The following is a 15,820-nucleotide window of genomic DNA, read 5'->3' as shown; positions in this document are numbered from 1 at the left end:
TATTGAATATTGAAAAGCCTAGATAAAATGGATATGCAAAGGATGGTTCCCATCATGGGGGGAGTCTAGGACCAGAGGGGACAGCCTCAGAATACAAGGAGGTCCCTTTAGCTCAAAGATGAGGAAGAATTTCTTTAGCCAGAGGGTGATAAATCTGTGGAATTCATTGCCACAGATGGCTGTGCAGGCCAAGTCATTGGGTATATTTAAAGTGGAGGTTGATAAGCTCTTGATTAGTAAGGGTGTTAAAGGATGTGGGATAACGGCAGGAGAACGGGGTTGAGGAGGATAATAAATCAGACATGGCAGAGCAGAATTGCTGGTCCAAGTGACCCAATTCTACTCTGATTTCTTACGGTCTTATTGTCATATGCACAGGTGCAATGAAATTCAGCCAGAGGGAGGAGAGGACCCTCTTTCCTCCTTATACTGGCTTCTAACTTTCAGCCCAAAAGGAGATCTCAACTCAAAATGTTGACCATCCATTGCCCCCCCCCCCACCAAGCCCACAAATGCTGCCTCATTCGCTCAGTCCCTCCAGTAACAAGTAATCTGCTGAAGGACTCAGCAGCTGTGAGGGGGGAGTGGGGTGGGTGAAGAAATTGTCAAAACTCTGCATCAGGGATGACCTAGTCCAGCAGACTGTTGGTTGTTCCAGATTCCTGTGTCTGCAGTGACCTACATCTCCTGAAGAGTTTTTGTTCCTTTTGTTCAGGTTATCAAGTTGCAGTACCAAAGAAAAATGACAGATCAGCTGCAGAGGGAGGAGGAAGGAGAGGCCGAGAAGCATGGGCCAGATGTGACAGATAAAAGTCATGGATGTTCACCTTGAAAGCTCGGTGCTCTGTGGTTCTGCCAGTTGCTGTGAGCTGGCGATGGCCACCAGCTCTGTCTCACTGCCCGAGCCCTCCTCTTCTTCTCCAATCTCCTCTGCCCTGTCCCTTGGATTTGTCTGCAGGTCCCATTGCTGGGCTCCAACCTCCTAAAATATTCAGAATCAGAATTAGATTTATTATCACTGAACTTGATGTCGTGAGTAACACACACAAAACGTTGGAATTTAAATTTTTTTAAAAATCTTACATCCATCCGACAACATGAAGGAGTAAAACTCTGGTGTCTGAAAGGAGGATGCTGTCCAAGTTGCATGCCATCTTGGACAATGACTCCCATCCACTCCATAATGTACTGGTTAGGCACAGGAGTACGTTCAGCCAGAGACTCATTCCACTGAGATGCAACACTGAGCGTCATAGGAAGTCATTCCTGCCTGTGGCTATCAAACTTTACAACTCCTCCCTCGGAGTGTCAGACACCCTGAGCCAATAGGCTGGTCCTGGACTTATTTCCACTTGGCATGATTAACTTATTATTATTCAATTATTTATGGTTTTATATTGCTATATTTCTACACTATTCCTGGTTGGTGCGGCTGTAACAAAACCCAATTTCCCTCGGGATCAATAAAGTATGTCTGTCTGTATGACTCTGTTGCAATGTACAGACACATGAATTTAAAAGTCTAATGGCTTGTAGAAAGAAGCTGTCCTGTAGCCTGTTGGTCCTGGCTTTAATGCTGTGGTAGCATTTGTCAGACAGAAACAGCTGAAATAGTTTATGGTCAGAGTGGCCTGTGTCCCTGAGGATCTTACAGGCATTCTTCATGCACCTGTTGCCGTAAATGTCCTCAATGGATGGACGTTCATGTCTACAGATGCGCTGGGCTGCCCAGGTCAGGTTGGTGCAGTTCCTGTACCAGGTGGTGATACAGTCAGTCAGGATGCTCTCAATGGTGCCCCAGTAGAAGGTCTTGAGGATCTCGGGGCCCGTGCTGAACTTCTTCAGTTGCCCGAGATGGAAAGACGCTCTTGAGAGGCAGAGTTACAAGAAGAGACTGGACCGACTAGGACTTTATCCCTCAGAGCGTAGGATTCTGAGAGGTGGTCTTACAGAGGTGTTTAATATCATGAGGAACATAGTGTGAATGGAGTCAGTCTTATTCCCAGTGTTTGGGAACACAATCATTGGAGGGCATAGGTTTAAGGTGAGAGGGGAGAGAGTTAAGAGAAACTTGATGAGAAATTTTTAAAAATCCAAGTGGTAGTATAATTATGGAATGGGCTGCCAGAGATAGTGGTTGAGGCAAGTACAAGAACAACTTTGAAAGGACAGTTGAACAGGTGCATGGATTAGAATGGTTTAAAAGGTTGTGAGCCAAACTCTGTCAAATGGGACTTGGATGGGCATCTTGGTGGGTATGAACAGCTGGGCAAAAGCGCCTGGTTCTGGGCTGTGTGACTCTATACCGAATCCAAGAAAGAGTAGAGCAGTTGATGTGCCTTCCTCATGACTGCATCCAAGTGTTGGGATACCCGCTGAGTTGCTATTGTAAAATAATCAAAGATTTTACAAGCCTTCTGATATTTTTAATTAAACTTGAAAAATAGAAATTATTCTTTGTTTTAGAAAATTCAAACTCAATTTCCATTTCTTAGGAAAGTATCTTTCAATACTTATCAGCAGCTTCTGCCCCCACAACACTGGCAGCACCGTGGATAGAGTCGCTGTCTCACAGCTCCAGCAACTCAGGTTCAATCCCGACCTCGGGCACTGTCTGAGTGCACAATGTCCCTGTGACCGTGACAGATTTCCTCTGACATTCACCTCAGTGACACGTGGCCCAGTAGGCTAAGTGGCTGCTGTAAACTAAACTGATTGTTTAGGTGAGAGGGTGGTTGATGCTTAGCATGAATGTGTGGGCCGAAGGGCCTATTTTAGTGCTGTATCTCAGGGCACATGTGCATCTATGTGTGTTGTCTGTACCCACATGCCCTTATTACCTCACTGTACCTCACCGTACTTGACAATAAACTCGACTTGGATTGACTAAGCATCATGGGCACATCCCTATCCACCACCTCAGGAGTAACCACAAGAGGTGCTTCCTCGAGAAGGCAACATCCACCACATGGGGCGTGTCAGCCTCTCTTCACAACATTGGGCAGGAGGTACAGAAGCCTGAAGGTCCACACCACCAGGTCCAGGAACAACTACTTCCATTCAACCATTTGATTCTTGAACCAGCCGGTGCAACCCTAATCACTACAGTAACACTATCATCACTTTGCACTAAAATGGACATTTTTTTTGCTCTAATGGCATTCTTCCATAACTACGCCATGTATAATTTATGCCTAACTTGTGTTTTTCACGTGAATGCTGCTTTGTGTGTGTCATGCTGTTGCAAGTACAGGTTTCATTACACTTGAGCATTTGACAATAAATATATGACAATATGACATATAACCGTTGTTGCAAACAGGACAATTTACTTAATGAAGAAGCATTACCTCTGAACCTTCATGCCTTTCTTCTTCATCCTCATGAGATCCTCCCTCAGGTACTTGAAGATCTCCATTATTTGGTCCTGAGGACTTCCCTTCCCAAGGTGCATCAGGATGGTGTAGTGTTGGCTGACCTGACAGCTCATCCTGACACACCACAGCGAGTTCACTGGGAATACCAGTCTTCGCCTCCGGCACAAACTCAGCCGTCTCGGTCCCTTGCAAGGAAGACGATGGCTGAACAACCTCTCTGGTTTCTGAAAGACTAGAGTAACTCAAAGTGTCCACTTGATCAGTGTCAGGGGAGCATAGTGCGTAATCAGATGAGGTTGGACTGAGTTCCTGCAGGGAGAATGTGCCGCTGAACTCAGAACAAGACTGATAGGCTTCGTCAGTAAGTGGTGACAGTTCTTTGTCAGTCTGAATCCTGGGAATAAAATCTTTCTGTGAAGTACCGGTAACTGAGAAAGCTTCAAGTACCTCAGACACAGGTACGTCGTAATGAGGGTAATAAACAAGATTGAGTGGTATCACTGACACTTTCTCGTCACCCTGGAGGATTGAGCCGATCCCCGTGGAGGTTTGCTCATTCTGCCGAGAAGATGGCTTCTCATCTGTCTGCGTACCCGACTCTGAAACGGTACGGTTCCGGGCAGGAGTGCTGGCCTCCGCTTGGAGGTCGACAGGACGTAAAGAATGAGGTTGTGAGTTACTGGAATTGTAAGAGTCCACGAGGCCTTTTTGTACGGAGGTTTCCGAGGAGGCATCACCTGCCCACTGTACAGATGATGCAGAGGCTTCAACATCGGGTACAACTGTGAAAACGTCATTGGCTGAGACTGGCGAACCGCGGTCAAGGGAGACTGGGGACGTTGGGTCCTCCCCCAGAACCAATATTTTCTCTCCAGTTGAAGTCTTTCTCCTCACTGGATGCAGCACTACGTATATCTCCTCTATGGTCTCAGTAGAATCGGGGGAATGCTGCGAGGATGGGCTGTGCAAATCTGATGATGGTGGTCCATTATCTAGATACAGAGTTGAGCTTTGGGCATTAGGAATGGATGAAGGAGATGCTTCTCTCTCAGAGCCTCTATTCTCGTTATCAAGGACGTGATCAACTTCATCAGGTAAGGGTATATCATCGACCATCTCCTCTCTTTGCGAGGTATGCACAGTTTCCGTAGGGTTTGCTGAAGCATAGGATCCGTTGCTTAGAACACTGTTCAGTTCTTCTTCCTGGCTCTTACTTGAATATTGCACTCCTAAATTTGAAGGCATAACTTCAGGGCTGAAGTGAGAGTTATCCAATGGCAATTCAGAGGCACCTTCTGCCAAATTGTTCTGTCAAGAAAACAAAATAATTAGATGTATTAACCAGACACACATCCCCTAATCTTTTAAAAGCTCACAGCGATGGATTGTTAGTTACAGAGACGGAGACCCAAATGGCACAAAAACCTTCAGTCCATTGGTTCATTGCAATCAAGATGCCCACCTAAGCCAGTCCCACTCACTTGCATTTGGGCCATGTCCCTGTAAACCAGGGATTCCTAACCTTTTTTATGCCATGGACCAATACCATTAAGTAAGGGGTCAGTGGTCCCCAGGTTGGAAATTCTGCTCTAAATCTTTGCTGTCCATTTATCTGTCCACGTGTCTTTTAAGTGTTGTTACACTACCCACCTTAACTTCTTCATCTGGTATCTCATTCCATATACATACTGACCAAGTGTGGAAAAGTAGGTGGTGTGTATAAAATCTCTCTCGTCTTGCCTAAAACCTATGCCCTCTAGTTCTGCATTCCCTTTCCCTGAGAAAAAGACTGTGCATTGACCCTATCAATGTTCCTCATGATTTTATATACCATGATAAGATCACCCCTCAGTCTCCTACATTCCAAGGGATAAAGTCCTAGCCTGCCAAAGCAAAGGTTAGCATAATTCTATCACAGCACCAGCGTCCTGGGTTCAATTCCTGCCGCTGTCTGTACGGAGTTTGTACAAACATCCCGTGACCACTTAGGTTTCCTCCGTGTGCTCCAGTTTCCTCCCACATTCCACAGATGTACGGGTTTATTGGTCACATGGGTGTGATTGGACAGCACAGGCTTATAGCCCTGGAAGGGCCTGTTACTGTGCTGCATCTCTAAATCAAATAAAACCATTCCCTATGACTCAACTTCCTCGAGTCCTGGCAACGTTCTTCACTCTGCTCTTCAGGACCTCATTGAAAGAAGGCTTTATTACTGGAAAATGAAGTCTAGTTAGTGAGTGATAGTTGGTCTCAATCTTCTCAGGTGGATCTCCCAGTACCCTTAGTAACACCAGGCACAGCGGTCATTTATTTGACAGAATGGATGGCACAAGGGCCCAGCACCATGGAGACAGGTTCAATATTGACCTCAGGTACTGTCGGTGTGGAGCTTGCATGCTCACTCTGTGACTCAGTAGGGTTTCCTCCACCTGCTCCTGTTTCCTCCCACATTCCAAAGACATATAGGTCGGAGGGTTGATTTGCAGCTGTGAATTGCCCCTGGTATGTGGGTGAGTGATGGGAGAGTTCTGAGAGTGTGGGGAGAGTGAAAAATGGGGTCAATGTACAATTGGTATAAATGGGTGTAGACTTGTTGACCCAAAAGGCCCGTTTCTGTGCTGTATCAATCTATGACTGTCCTCCTGGAAAGGGTATGGATATCGGTTTATCATTGTCACATGTACTGAGATATCGTGAAAAGCTCGTGTTTGTGTGTCATCCACACAGATCCTGCTGATCACAAATACGAGCAGAAAGAATAATAGAATGAAGATAGTCAAAAGAAGGATAACAAAGAATAACCTGAACACTTTAATTAAAATATTATATCGATTAAAGATCAGCTTTATTTGATGCAAAGGACACATTTCACTGTTTCGATGTTGATGTGACAAATAAAGCTAATCTTTATCATCATTGTTATTGTTTTGCCTCGTTCTACCTCAGTGCACTGTGTAATGATCCGATCTCTGTAAACAGTATGCAAGTGTTTCACTGTATCACTGTACATGACAATAATAAACCAATTCCAATTCCAAGCCTGTTAACAGTGCTTCTACATTATTAATTTTCCTGACTAAGTTTTCTGTCTTCTCGATTCAATCATGTTGTTCAAACTCATCTGACTCACGGACACTGGTGGAGAGAGCAACTCAAGACAGCTGACTGTTGATGGCAGAGTTTGCCAGATGCTGAGACACGAATCTCCTACCTCGTCCACATAAGGGAAATGTTCCAGAAACTGTGAGACATAGGTGGCGATGGACTGTTCCTCAGGACGTTCAACATCCACATCTGAAGATCAAAGGAAACACAAGACATAGGAACAGAAATTAGTCAGTCATTCCATCGAGCCTGATCCATCACTCAAACCTGGCTGCTTTATTTTCTTTCTCAGCCCAATTTTTCTAATGTCCCTCTGTAACTGTTGACACTCCTACTAACCAAGAACCTATCAACCTCTGATTTAAACATCCAATCACTTGTCTTCCCGAACTCCTGCATCAATGACGTTGAGGTGGAAAGGGTTGAGTGTGTCAACTTCCTGGGAGTGAACAACAGCCACCGATAGCCTGCCCTATTCCAACCACATAGACACTATGGTCAAGGTCACCAGTGTTTCTGCTTTCTCAGGAGGCACAGAAAATTTGGCTTGTCCCTTAATATTATCGATGCACCATAGAAAGCATCCCGTCTGGATGCAGCACAGCTTGTTACGGCAATTGCTCTGTCCTGACCACAGGAAACTGCAGAGAGTTGTGGACGCAGCTCAGCACATCACTGAAGAGGACTTTGTCTACATTTTCTGCTGCCTCAGTAAAGTAGGCAGCATAATTGAAGACCCCACCCAACCCAGACATTCTCTCTTCACCCCTCTCCCATTGGGCTCAAGGACAACATCTACCTCACTGTAATAAAACTAATGAATGATTCCCTAGTACGACAGGTGGCCTGTCGACCTCATTACCTACCCTGTAATGGTCCGTGAACTTTGTTGTCTACCTGCACTGTGTAATTGTAACACTTTATTCTGCATTCTGTTTTCGCTTTCCCTTGTATTGTCTCAATGCACTGTTGTAATAAAATGATCGGTATGGACAGTAAGCAAGACAAGTTTTTCACTGCACTTTGGTACATTTGACAATAATAAACCCAGTACTGTTCTGTAGTCTCATATATAACTAAATTCTGCATCTCTACTTTCCCAAGAGAGTAAATAACTTAAATTTCCCAGATTATATTCCTGTCAAGTCTTTGCCAGTTACTCAACTCAATGGAATTAGTTTATTATTAGCATGTTATTGTCACACGTCTTACAAAATTTTTCCTTTGTCTGTTCTCTTACTTCTCTTCTTCTCACCTGCCCATCACCTGCCTCTGGTGCCCCTCCTCCTGCCCTTTCTTCCATGGTATCAGATTCCTTCTTCTCCAGCCCTTTGCCCTTTCCACCTGTCACCTCCTAGTGTTTTTACTTCATCCCACTCCCATAGTCACTTACCTTTCCGGATCATCTACCAACTCCCCCAACAGTGTAAAGAAAAGGCACCAAGGCACCCACCACTCTGTGTACAAATCAACTAACTGATATCTCCGTGAAACCTTTCTTAACTCATCTTAAATGCATGCCCTCTGGTATTAGCTATTGCTGCCCTGCGGATAGCCTCCTGTCATCATGTACACCTCAATCAAATCACCTTTCATTCTCCTTCGCTTCAAAGAGAAAAACCCCTTGCTCAATCTATCCTCATAAGATGTGCTCCCTAATCCAGTCAGCATCCTGGAAAATCCTCTCTGCACCCTAAAACATCCACATCCTTCCTATATGGAGGTGACCAGAACTAAACACAACACTCCACGTGTGGTCTAACCGGAGTTTTACAGAATGTAGATAGGGTAAATGCAAACAGGCTTCACCATTGCTGGATCAAAACCAGGGATCTCCTTCCCTACCAGCACTGTGGGTGTACCCTCACCTCAAGGTCTGCTGCTGTTCAAGAGGGCAGCTCACCACCACCTTCTCAAGGGCACCTAGGGATAGGAAATTAAATGCTGGGCTCAATTCTCGGCTACTTTGAGAGCTTTCTATTGAGATGATGAACAGTTGCTTGCCATTGCACACAGAAGTCAGACAACTCTGAAAGGAAACTTCCTGAGAAGCTGTTATAAAGCCTTTTGAAACTGTGATAAAATTCTTTGAATGCTCAAATGCTTCATTCAGTAATTAACTCAAGAATATTAGACATGTCAGAGCTTACATGTCCGAATTATTCAATAAATTTAATGAAATTAATCTTCAATTGCAAGGAAATTATGTGACTTTCATCAAAGTCAAATCAGTCCTCTCTAGGTTTCTGTTCAAGTTAACCCTATTTAAGTTCAACATTGGCTGTTGTGACCTTTTCCAATTTCTAAGCATCTCTGAGTTGGAAGAGAAAGAAAGATTGCCAGATGATGATCAAGTATACTGTGCCCACCGGGGTGAGCAGCGTAAGGACATGTCAGAGAGATTTCAGGATCTTCTCTCGATCCAAATTCCAGGCTGGCTAATAAATCCATTCCTGAACACTTGTTAACAGGAATTAACAGGAAGGATGGAGAAAGAACTGATCTTGCTACAAAATGACTTTGAGCTTAAGCCAAGGTTCAAAAAATTATATCAAGACTTTTGGTTGCGGAAAGATCTGTTTGAATACCGTCTTGGACTGTGGAAAAAGGTCAAGATATTCTTTATTGCCTTTCCAACATTTTTTTTTAAACTGGAGTGTGGTTTTAGTACAGTTGCCTAACTTCTTTCAAAGAAACCAAACGGGGAGTGTGAGATGAGGCGGCACTGAAGGAGATTCACTCTGTGTCTGACCCCAGGAGTACGTGATGGGACTGTGTTGAGGGAACTTCACTCTGCTGGTGTAAAACTCATCGCCATTTTGCAGACAATCCTTCCATCCAAACACAAAAACAAAGACCACAAGATTGTGAAGAGAAATTTGGACCCACCTTCTGGCTCAAGGAGCGGTGGGATCTCAAGACTGTCTTCTGCTATCTTGAAAGCGTCTTCAAGGTTTACCCGACTTGGTCTCTCCATCGCCTTCGCCATGTCCACTAGGCTGGGCTTGACGGCCTTGATGAGAGCCAGAAAGGCAATTCCACTCCGCCAACTGCTCCCAAAGTCCTGGACGGCCACGCCATATCTACACGCAGCATACATTGAGGTAGCAAGAAAAGATAACTGAATGCAGACATGATCAAAAAAAGGATGATAAAGAACAGCCCAAGTAATTTAATTTGGAAATTATTTAATATCATTTCTATATTATATGGATTAGAATATACATTAGCTTTATTTGTCACATATACATTTGAACATCTTTACATGCAGAGAAAAGCATCAATTGCGTCAATAGCCAACACAGTTTAAGGATGGCCTGTAGGCAACCTGCAAGTGACACCACACTCCGGTGCCAACGTCACATGCTCAAAAACTTACTAATCCTAACCCATACATCTTTGGAATGGGGGAGGACACCAGAGCATCTGGAGAAAGCCCACAAAGTGAGGTGGGGATGCACAAACTCCTCACCGACAGTGGTGGGAATTGAATCTGCGGCGCTGGCACTGAAGGGCACTGTACTAAATGCTATACTGCTGTACTGGCCTTATGCTACTATAAAATAGTGTAGTACAGGGACAGAACCTTTGGCCACGATATTGTGCTGATCTATATTAACCTGCACACTGCAAGATGAACAACACTACATGTCACTACGTTTGAATACGGCCCAAGTGCGGAGCAAGAGACACTGAAGCAGGTCGATCTTTCACAGACTTTAACATGAGCAGAGTCAGAGGGAAAAGAAAGCAATAAATGCTAGGCCAAACAGGGCCTTTAACTAAAACTTTCAAATAGAAACTGAAGCCAACGCTGCGGCTGAAAGGAATAACTAAATATAAAACTAATACTGCTAGTCTTCAGAGTCAGTTGACTCGAACAGTCCAATTTCTCAGGCAAGGCCGAATGCAAGTAGGCAGCAAAACATCGCTATGCTTATCTCAAGTCTTGACAGGCACCACGATGAAATAATAATTATCTGACACTTGCATAGTCACAAGTGCAGTTGCCGTATCTGCCGTGCTGCCAAATCCGTGGTTGTGTCACAAAGCATATAGAACATTGAAGAGTAGAGCACTAAAACAGGCTCTTCAGTCCACAATATCTGCTTTGAACACAAGGCTGAATTAAACTAATTTCTTCTGCCTGTACAAGATCCATATACATCCTAAACCTGCAGATGCATTCATCTAACAGTTTCATAAATACCTCTATTATATCCATTTCCACCACCACCCCGACAGCCTGTTGCAGGCATCCACCATTCTCTACATCAAAAAACTTGCCCTGCATATCTCCTTCAAACCTTCCCCCTCTTTCAACTCAGGTCCTCTAATCTTTGATGTTTCTACCCTTGGAGAAAAGATTCTGATTGTCTAGACTGTCTATTCCTCTCAGAATTTTATACGATGTCCCTCTTCAGCCTCCGACCCTCCAGAGAAACAACCCACGTTTGTTCAACCTCTTGTACTACTCATGGTCGTAGTGTCACAGGGCGGTACTGCGTGACTGCAGGCCCTGCGTTCAGCCCATATATCTCCAATCCCTTCCCCTCCATGTACCTGTCCAAGTACTGAAACGATATTATTGTACATGCCTCAACCACTTCCTCTGGCAGTTCGTTCTATATATACACCATCCACTGTGCGGATAAGGTTGCCCCTCAAGACTTTTTCAAACCTTAAGCTCACCTGAAACCTGCTCTCTTTAGTTTTGGACTCCCCTAACCTGGGGAAAAAATGGTTGCCATCCAATTATCTTGGCCTCTCTTACTTTAAATCCTTCTATAAAGTAACCTCGTCATTCTCTTATGTTCCAAGGAATAAAGATCTAGCCTGGACAACTTCTCCCTATAACTCAGACCTTGAGTCCTGGCAACATCCTTGTAATCTTTTCTGCACTTCTTCCAGTTTACCAGTGTCTTTCTTGTAACAGGTGACCAAAACTGCAGACAGTTCTCCAAGTACTAATGACTTATAAAACTGCAATATAACATCCCAACTCCTTACTCAATGACCCAGATTAATTTATTTATCACACGTACATTGAAGCTCGCAGTGAAATGTGCCGTTTGTGTTCACAACCAACACAAGGGTGTGCTGGGGGCAGTCCGCAAGTCACCACACATTCTGGCACCAACACAGCATCACCCAGGCTATGCTGAGCAGAGCAAGCAACAAAGCACGAACAACAAGACAAGTCCCTTTCTTCCTTCCCATCCACACTCCTTCAATCCCAGAACAGAAAATCTTCGGCTTCCAGTAAACACATGGATTTGCAGAATTCCCCAGCGGACTCACAGACCCAGGCTTCTGCCGACTTCCGACTGACCTTCAGAATCGACGCTAGGACTCAGTGATGTGATCAGATTAAAGAAGGGCGGCATGCTCAATGCCTTCTTCACCTGTCTGTCTGTAACACCCATGTACTTGCACTCCTCGACCTCTCTGTTCCATTATACTCCCATTCACTGCAGAAGTCCTACACCGGTCTGACTTTCCTAAACATATCAGCTCACACTTCTCTGTAGCTAAAACCTGTTAATAGCTCATACTCTCTAATCCAGGCAACATCTTCTGCACCTTCTCCAAACCCTCCTGAGGGAATGGAAGAGCAGCCAGGGTCTCGTCTAGACCAGCAGAGGATAAAGATGGAAGACGGACAGCAGGGATGGAGGGAAGAAACTTACTTTGCTGTTGCCCTCTGCACCCACTTCAGTAGCGCTTTAATAACCTTCCTTTGGTCCTTGTATGGGGCCAGGGGCACCGCCTCCTGGAGAGAAGCAGGCTGTTCAGTCAGGTCACTCTCACTCCCATTGTGCAAGGATGACAGGCTGTTCGTCATGGAGAAGATCTTCAGGTGGCCCGCTGCTTCCTTTATCTGCAGTTACAGAAAGACCATCAATAGACAGAAATAAAAGACAAAATAAAACCCCAGGATGGGACCTGGAGATACACATCCATCATTCCTTGGAAGTTATTTACGTGGAGATAGACTGCAGAACAGGCCTTTCCAGCCCAGTGAGCCTCGTCACTTAGCAACTCACCCATTTAATCCCAGCCTAACCGCAGGACAATTTACAATGACCAATTGACTTACTAACGGGTGCGTTTTTGAAATGTGGGAGGAAACCCACGCGGTCACGGGGAGAACGTACAAACTCCTCACAGAGGGCACCAGTATCAAACGCCAAACTCCAAAACCCTGACTGAAAGAGCGTTGTGCAAACTGCTACGTTACCATGGCACCCTGAAAGTGGAGTATACGGGATTGGGGTGTAGTTTTCTTGTAGCTTAACTCTCCCATGCTTGCTTGTAATTTTATGCCATCACCCACACAGATGTAATTGTTCAGAGAGTTTTCCAGTACTCACGCTGCAGTTGCTTCTGTATTTTTGTCACATCACATGAATCTTCATAGTTAATTAGTTAATTGTTATCACTGGAATTTGTTATCTCCAGTCTGGTATGAAAAGACAACTACTTTTAATCCCCTGATGAAAGGTTTCGGCCCGAAACGTCGTCACTACCTCCTGCCATAGATGCTGTCTGGCCTGCTGAGTTCTGCCAGCATTTTGTGTTTTTATTTATTTCCAGCATCACTCGTGTTGCTTTTAATCTGCTCGTTTTACTTTGTTTCCCTTGATGCTTCTTTTTCTTTGCTTTTGTAACATTTAATAAACCAGGCACAAACGACTGTTTATTCCTTTCTATTGTTGCTGCCTGATCTGCCGAAACGCAAACCCAGCACTTTGTGTAACTCTAGATTTGGACTTTATTCCCTGGAGTGTAGGAAATTGAGGGGAGATTTGATGGAGGTATACAAAATTATGAGTGGTACAAACAGGGTAAATGCAAGCAGGCTTTTTCCACTGAGGGTGGGTGAGACCAGAACTAGGGGTCATGGGTTAAATGTGAAAGGTGAAATGTTTAATGGGAACCTGAGGGGGAACTTCTTCAGAGGGTGGAGAGAGTGTGGAACAAGCTGCCAGAGGAAGTCATGAACGCGGGTTTGGATAGATATGTGGATGGGAGGGTATGGAGGGCTATGGACCAGGTGCACGCTCATGGGACCAGGCAGAACAACCATTTGGCATGGACAACCACTTGGGCTGAAGTGACACACACAGAATGCTGGAGGAACTCAGCAGGCCAGCCAGCATCTGTGGAAATGAGTACAGTCAACATTTCAGGCTGAGACACTTCATCAGGACTGGAAAGGAAGAGGAGGGTGAAGGGTCTGTATCTGTGCTGTACTGACCTATGACTCTGATAGAAGGGGAAGGGTGTGAGACAAAAACTGGCAAGTGATGGGTGGATCCAGATGAGGGGGTAAACAGCAAATGGGAGAGGTAATAATTACAGAAGCTGGAAAGTGATGGGTGGAGGTGGCAAATGGCTGCAGATGGTAGTAGAGGAAGGTGAAGCTTAGAACCAAATAAGGGAGGTGGGCGAGGCAGGTGGGAGGGGTAGGGAGCCCAGTGGGAGAAGATAGAGTGGGTGCAGGAAGGGATTTAAGGTGATTAGCCAAAGAACCACAGACACTGGGAGTGGGGCAGCAAATAAATTAACTTAATCAAAAACAGCCTGGCCTAGAGTGGCAATGGGGAGGAAGCTTACAAGTGAATAAAGCGGTGGGGGGGGGGGGGGTTCCTAACCTTGTTTATGCCATGGACTCCTACCATTAACCGAGAGGTCCTTGGAACCCCTGGAATAAAGTCAATGGGACATGCTTGATAATCATATAATTCAGATAACAGTAGTAGAATTATTTCAAGAATGTATAAGGGGTTGTCAAATCTTAAAACACATTCAACTTCATACATTAAAACAAAATGGGAGAAGGAAGGAGGGATAATTATATCTGAGGAAGAATGGACGATAATATGGAGGTATCAATGGAAGTGTACCAGTTCACAGAAATGGAGAGAGTTTGGACGGAAAAACTTGATGATATTTTATTACAACCTCTCAGAAATCCCATTATGATAGTAAACTCTCTGTTTGCTGGAGAAATTGTAGAAATCAAAATGCAAATCATTATCATATTTTTTGGGACTGGCCTGTTATCAAGGACTATTGGAGGGGGATACACAATGCCCTCCAAGACATCTTTAAATGTGAAATACCCTTAGAGAGTAAGACCATATATTTTGGATATATACCTCAAGAATGGTTGAAAAGAGATAAATATTTAATGAATATACTGTTGGTGGCTGGTAAAAAGACTCTTACTTGGAAATGGTTATCACAGGAGAACCCAACTTTAAATACATGGATGGAAATTACAATGGACATTTACAAAATGGAGAAGATAACAGCATCTGTTAATCAAAAGCTGGAACAATTTGATTCATACTGGGAAAAATGGTTTAACTACATAATGCCTCATAGGCCTGATTTTATTCTCACAAATCAATGAATCTGTTGTAAAGAAAAACGTCACTCCCTACCTGTACATAGTTCTTTCCTTTTGCTTGTTTTTTTCTTTCCACTCTTTTCTAAAAGTGTATACCCCAGATAAATACTTTGAGATTTGTGACATATATGATTATTTGTGACATATATGTACAATGTCTGAAATACATCTTATGGAAATGTTTGTTTGATGATGAACCAATAAAAAAAATTACAAAAAAAGGAATAAAGTCAATGGGAAAGCCATACAGGTCTGTGGGGAGCCAGTATGTTGTAGATAGAGACATGAATATTCAGGGGAAGGAAGCATACAGTACGCACTCAGAGAAAGGCCACAGAGTCACAGGGAGATCATGCAGACAGCGACTGTAATCGTGCCCAGGAATGACCTCCTAGCACTGTACATCATAGGGAAGTGGGACAAACCAGAGCACCCGGAGGAAACCCATGTGGTTGCAGGGAGAATCCACTTCTCTCAGACAGCCGTGGGATTGAACTTGGGTTATTGGTGTTTTAAAAGCATTACACTACTGTGCAGTCTGCAAACAGATCCCGTGTAGAAAGGATCTCTGTGAGTTTGTGACAGACGTTCCTGTGATGGACTGCCCAGTGCCACTGCCTTACCTGGAAGCGAAGGATGATGTTCCAGATCAAGCCCAGGATCATCGAAGGGTTGCCGTCTGCAATCTCAGGGGCATCGATGCTGACCAGCTTCACCTACCATCAGAAGACAGAGTGGTCACAACATTCACAATGACAGCTTCCAGTTACTGCCCGTCCCCTCATGCCGTATGAACGTGGGCCATAAACTTCCCTGTCCCACTCCCATCAGGAAGAGAGGTCATGCTGCATCCACACCAGGACCACCAGACTCAGATACATCCCCCCAAGACTCAAACAGATACATCCCCCCCCCAGAC

At 44.5% G+C, this 15,820-nt stretch overlaps 1 protein-coding gene across 2 annotated transcripts in view; it reads right to left on the bottom strand.

Annotated features, from left to right (window-relative positions):
- Positions 1-15,820, bottom strand: part of LOC132388551 (calmin-like) — an 87,219-nt gene that overhangs the window by 18,005 nt on the left and 53,394 nt on the right. For both annotated transcript variants that reach the window (XM_059960928.1, XM_059960935.1), the window contains 6 exons: positions 15,525-15,617; positions 12,173-12,363; positions 9,372-9,565; positions 6,589-6,671; positions 3,351-4,685; positions 828-982 (listed from right to left, as the gene is read on the bottom strand). In XM_059960928.1, the coding sequence (XP_059816911.1) occupies positions 828-982; positions 3,351-4,685; positions 6,589-6,671; positions 9,372-9,565; positions 12,173-12,363; positions 15,525-15,617 (2,051 nt within the window). The remainder of the gene's footprint in view (positions 1-827; positions 983-3,350; positions 4,686-6,588; positions 6,672-9,371; positions 9,566-12,172; positions 12,364-15,524; positions 15,618-15,820) is intronic.

Source organism: Hypanus sabinus, chromosome 2 (genome assembly GCF_030144855.1).
Source record: "Hypanus sabinus isolate sHypSab1 chromosome 2, sHypSab1.hap1, whole genome shotgun sequence".
NCBI classification, from domain to species: Eukaryota; Metazoa; Chordata; class Chondrichthyes; order Myliobatiformes; family Dasyatidae; genus Hypanus; species Hypanus sabinus.
Note: the sequence above shows the minus strand (reverse complement) of the source record. Positions and strands in the feature narration are given on the sequence as shown.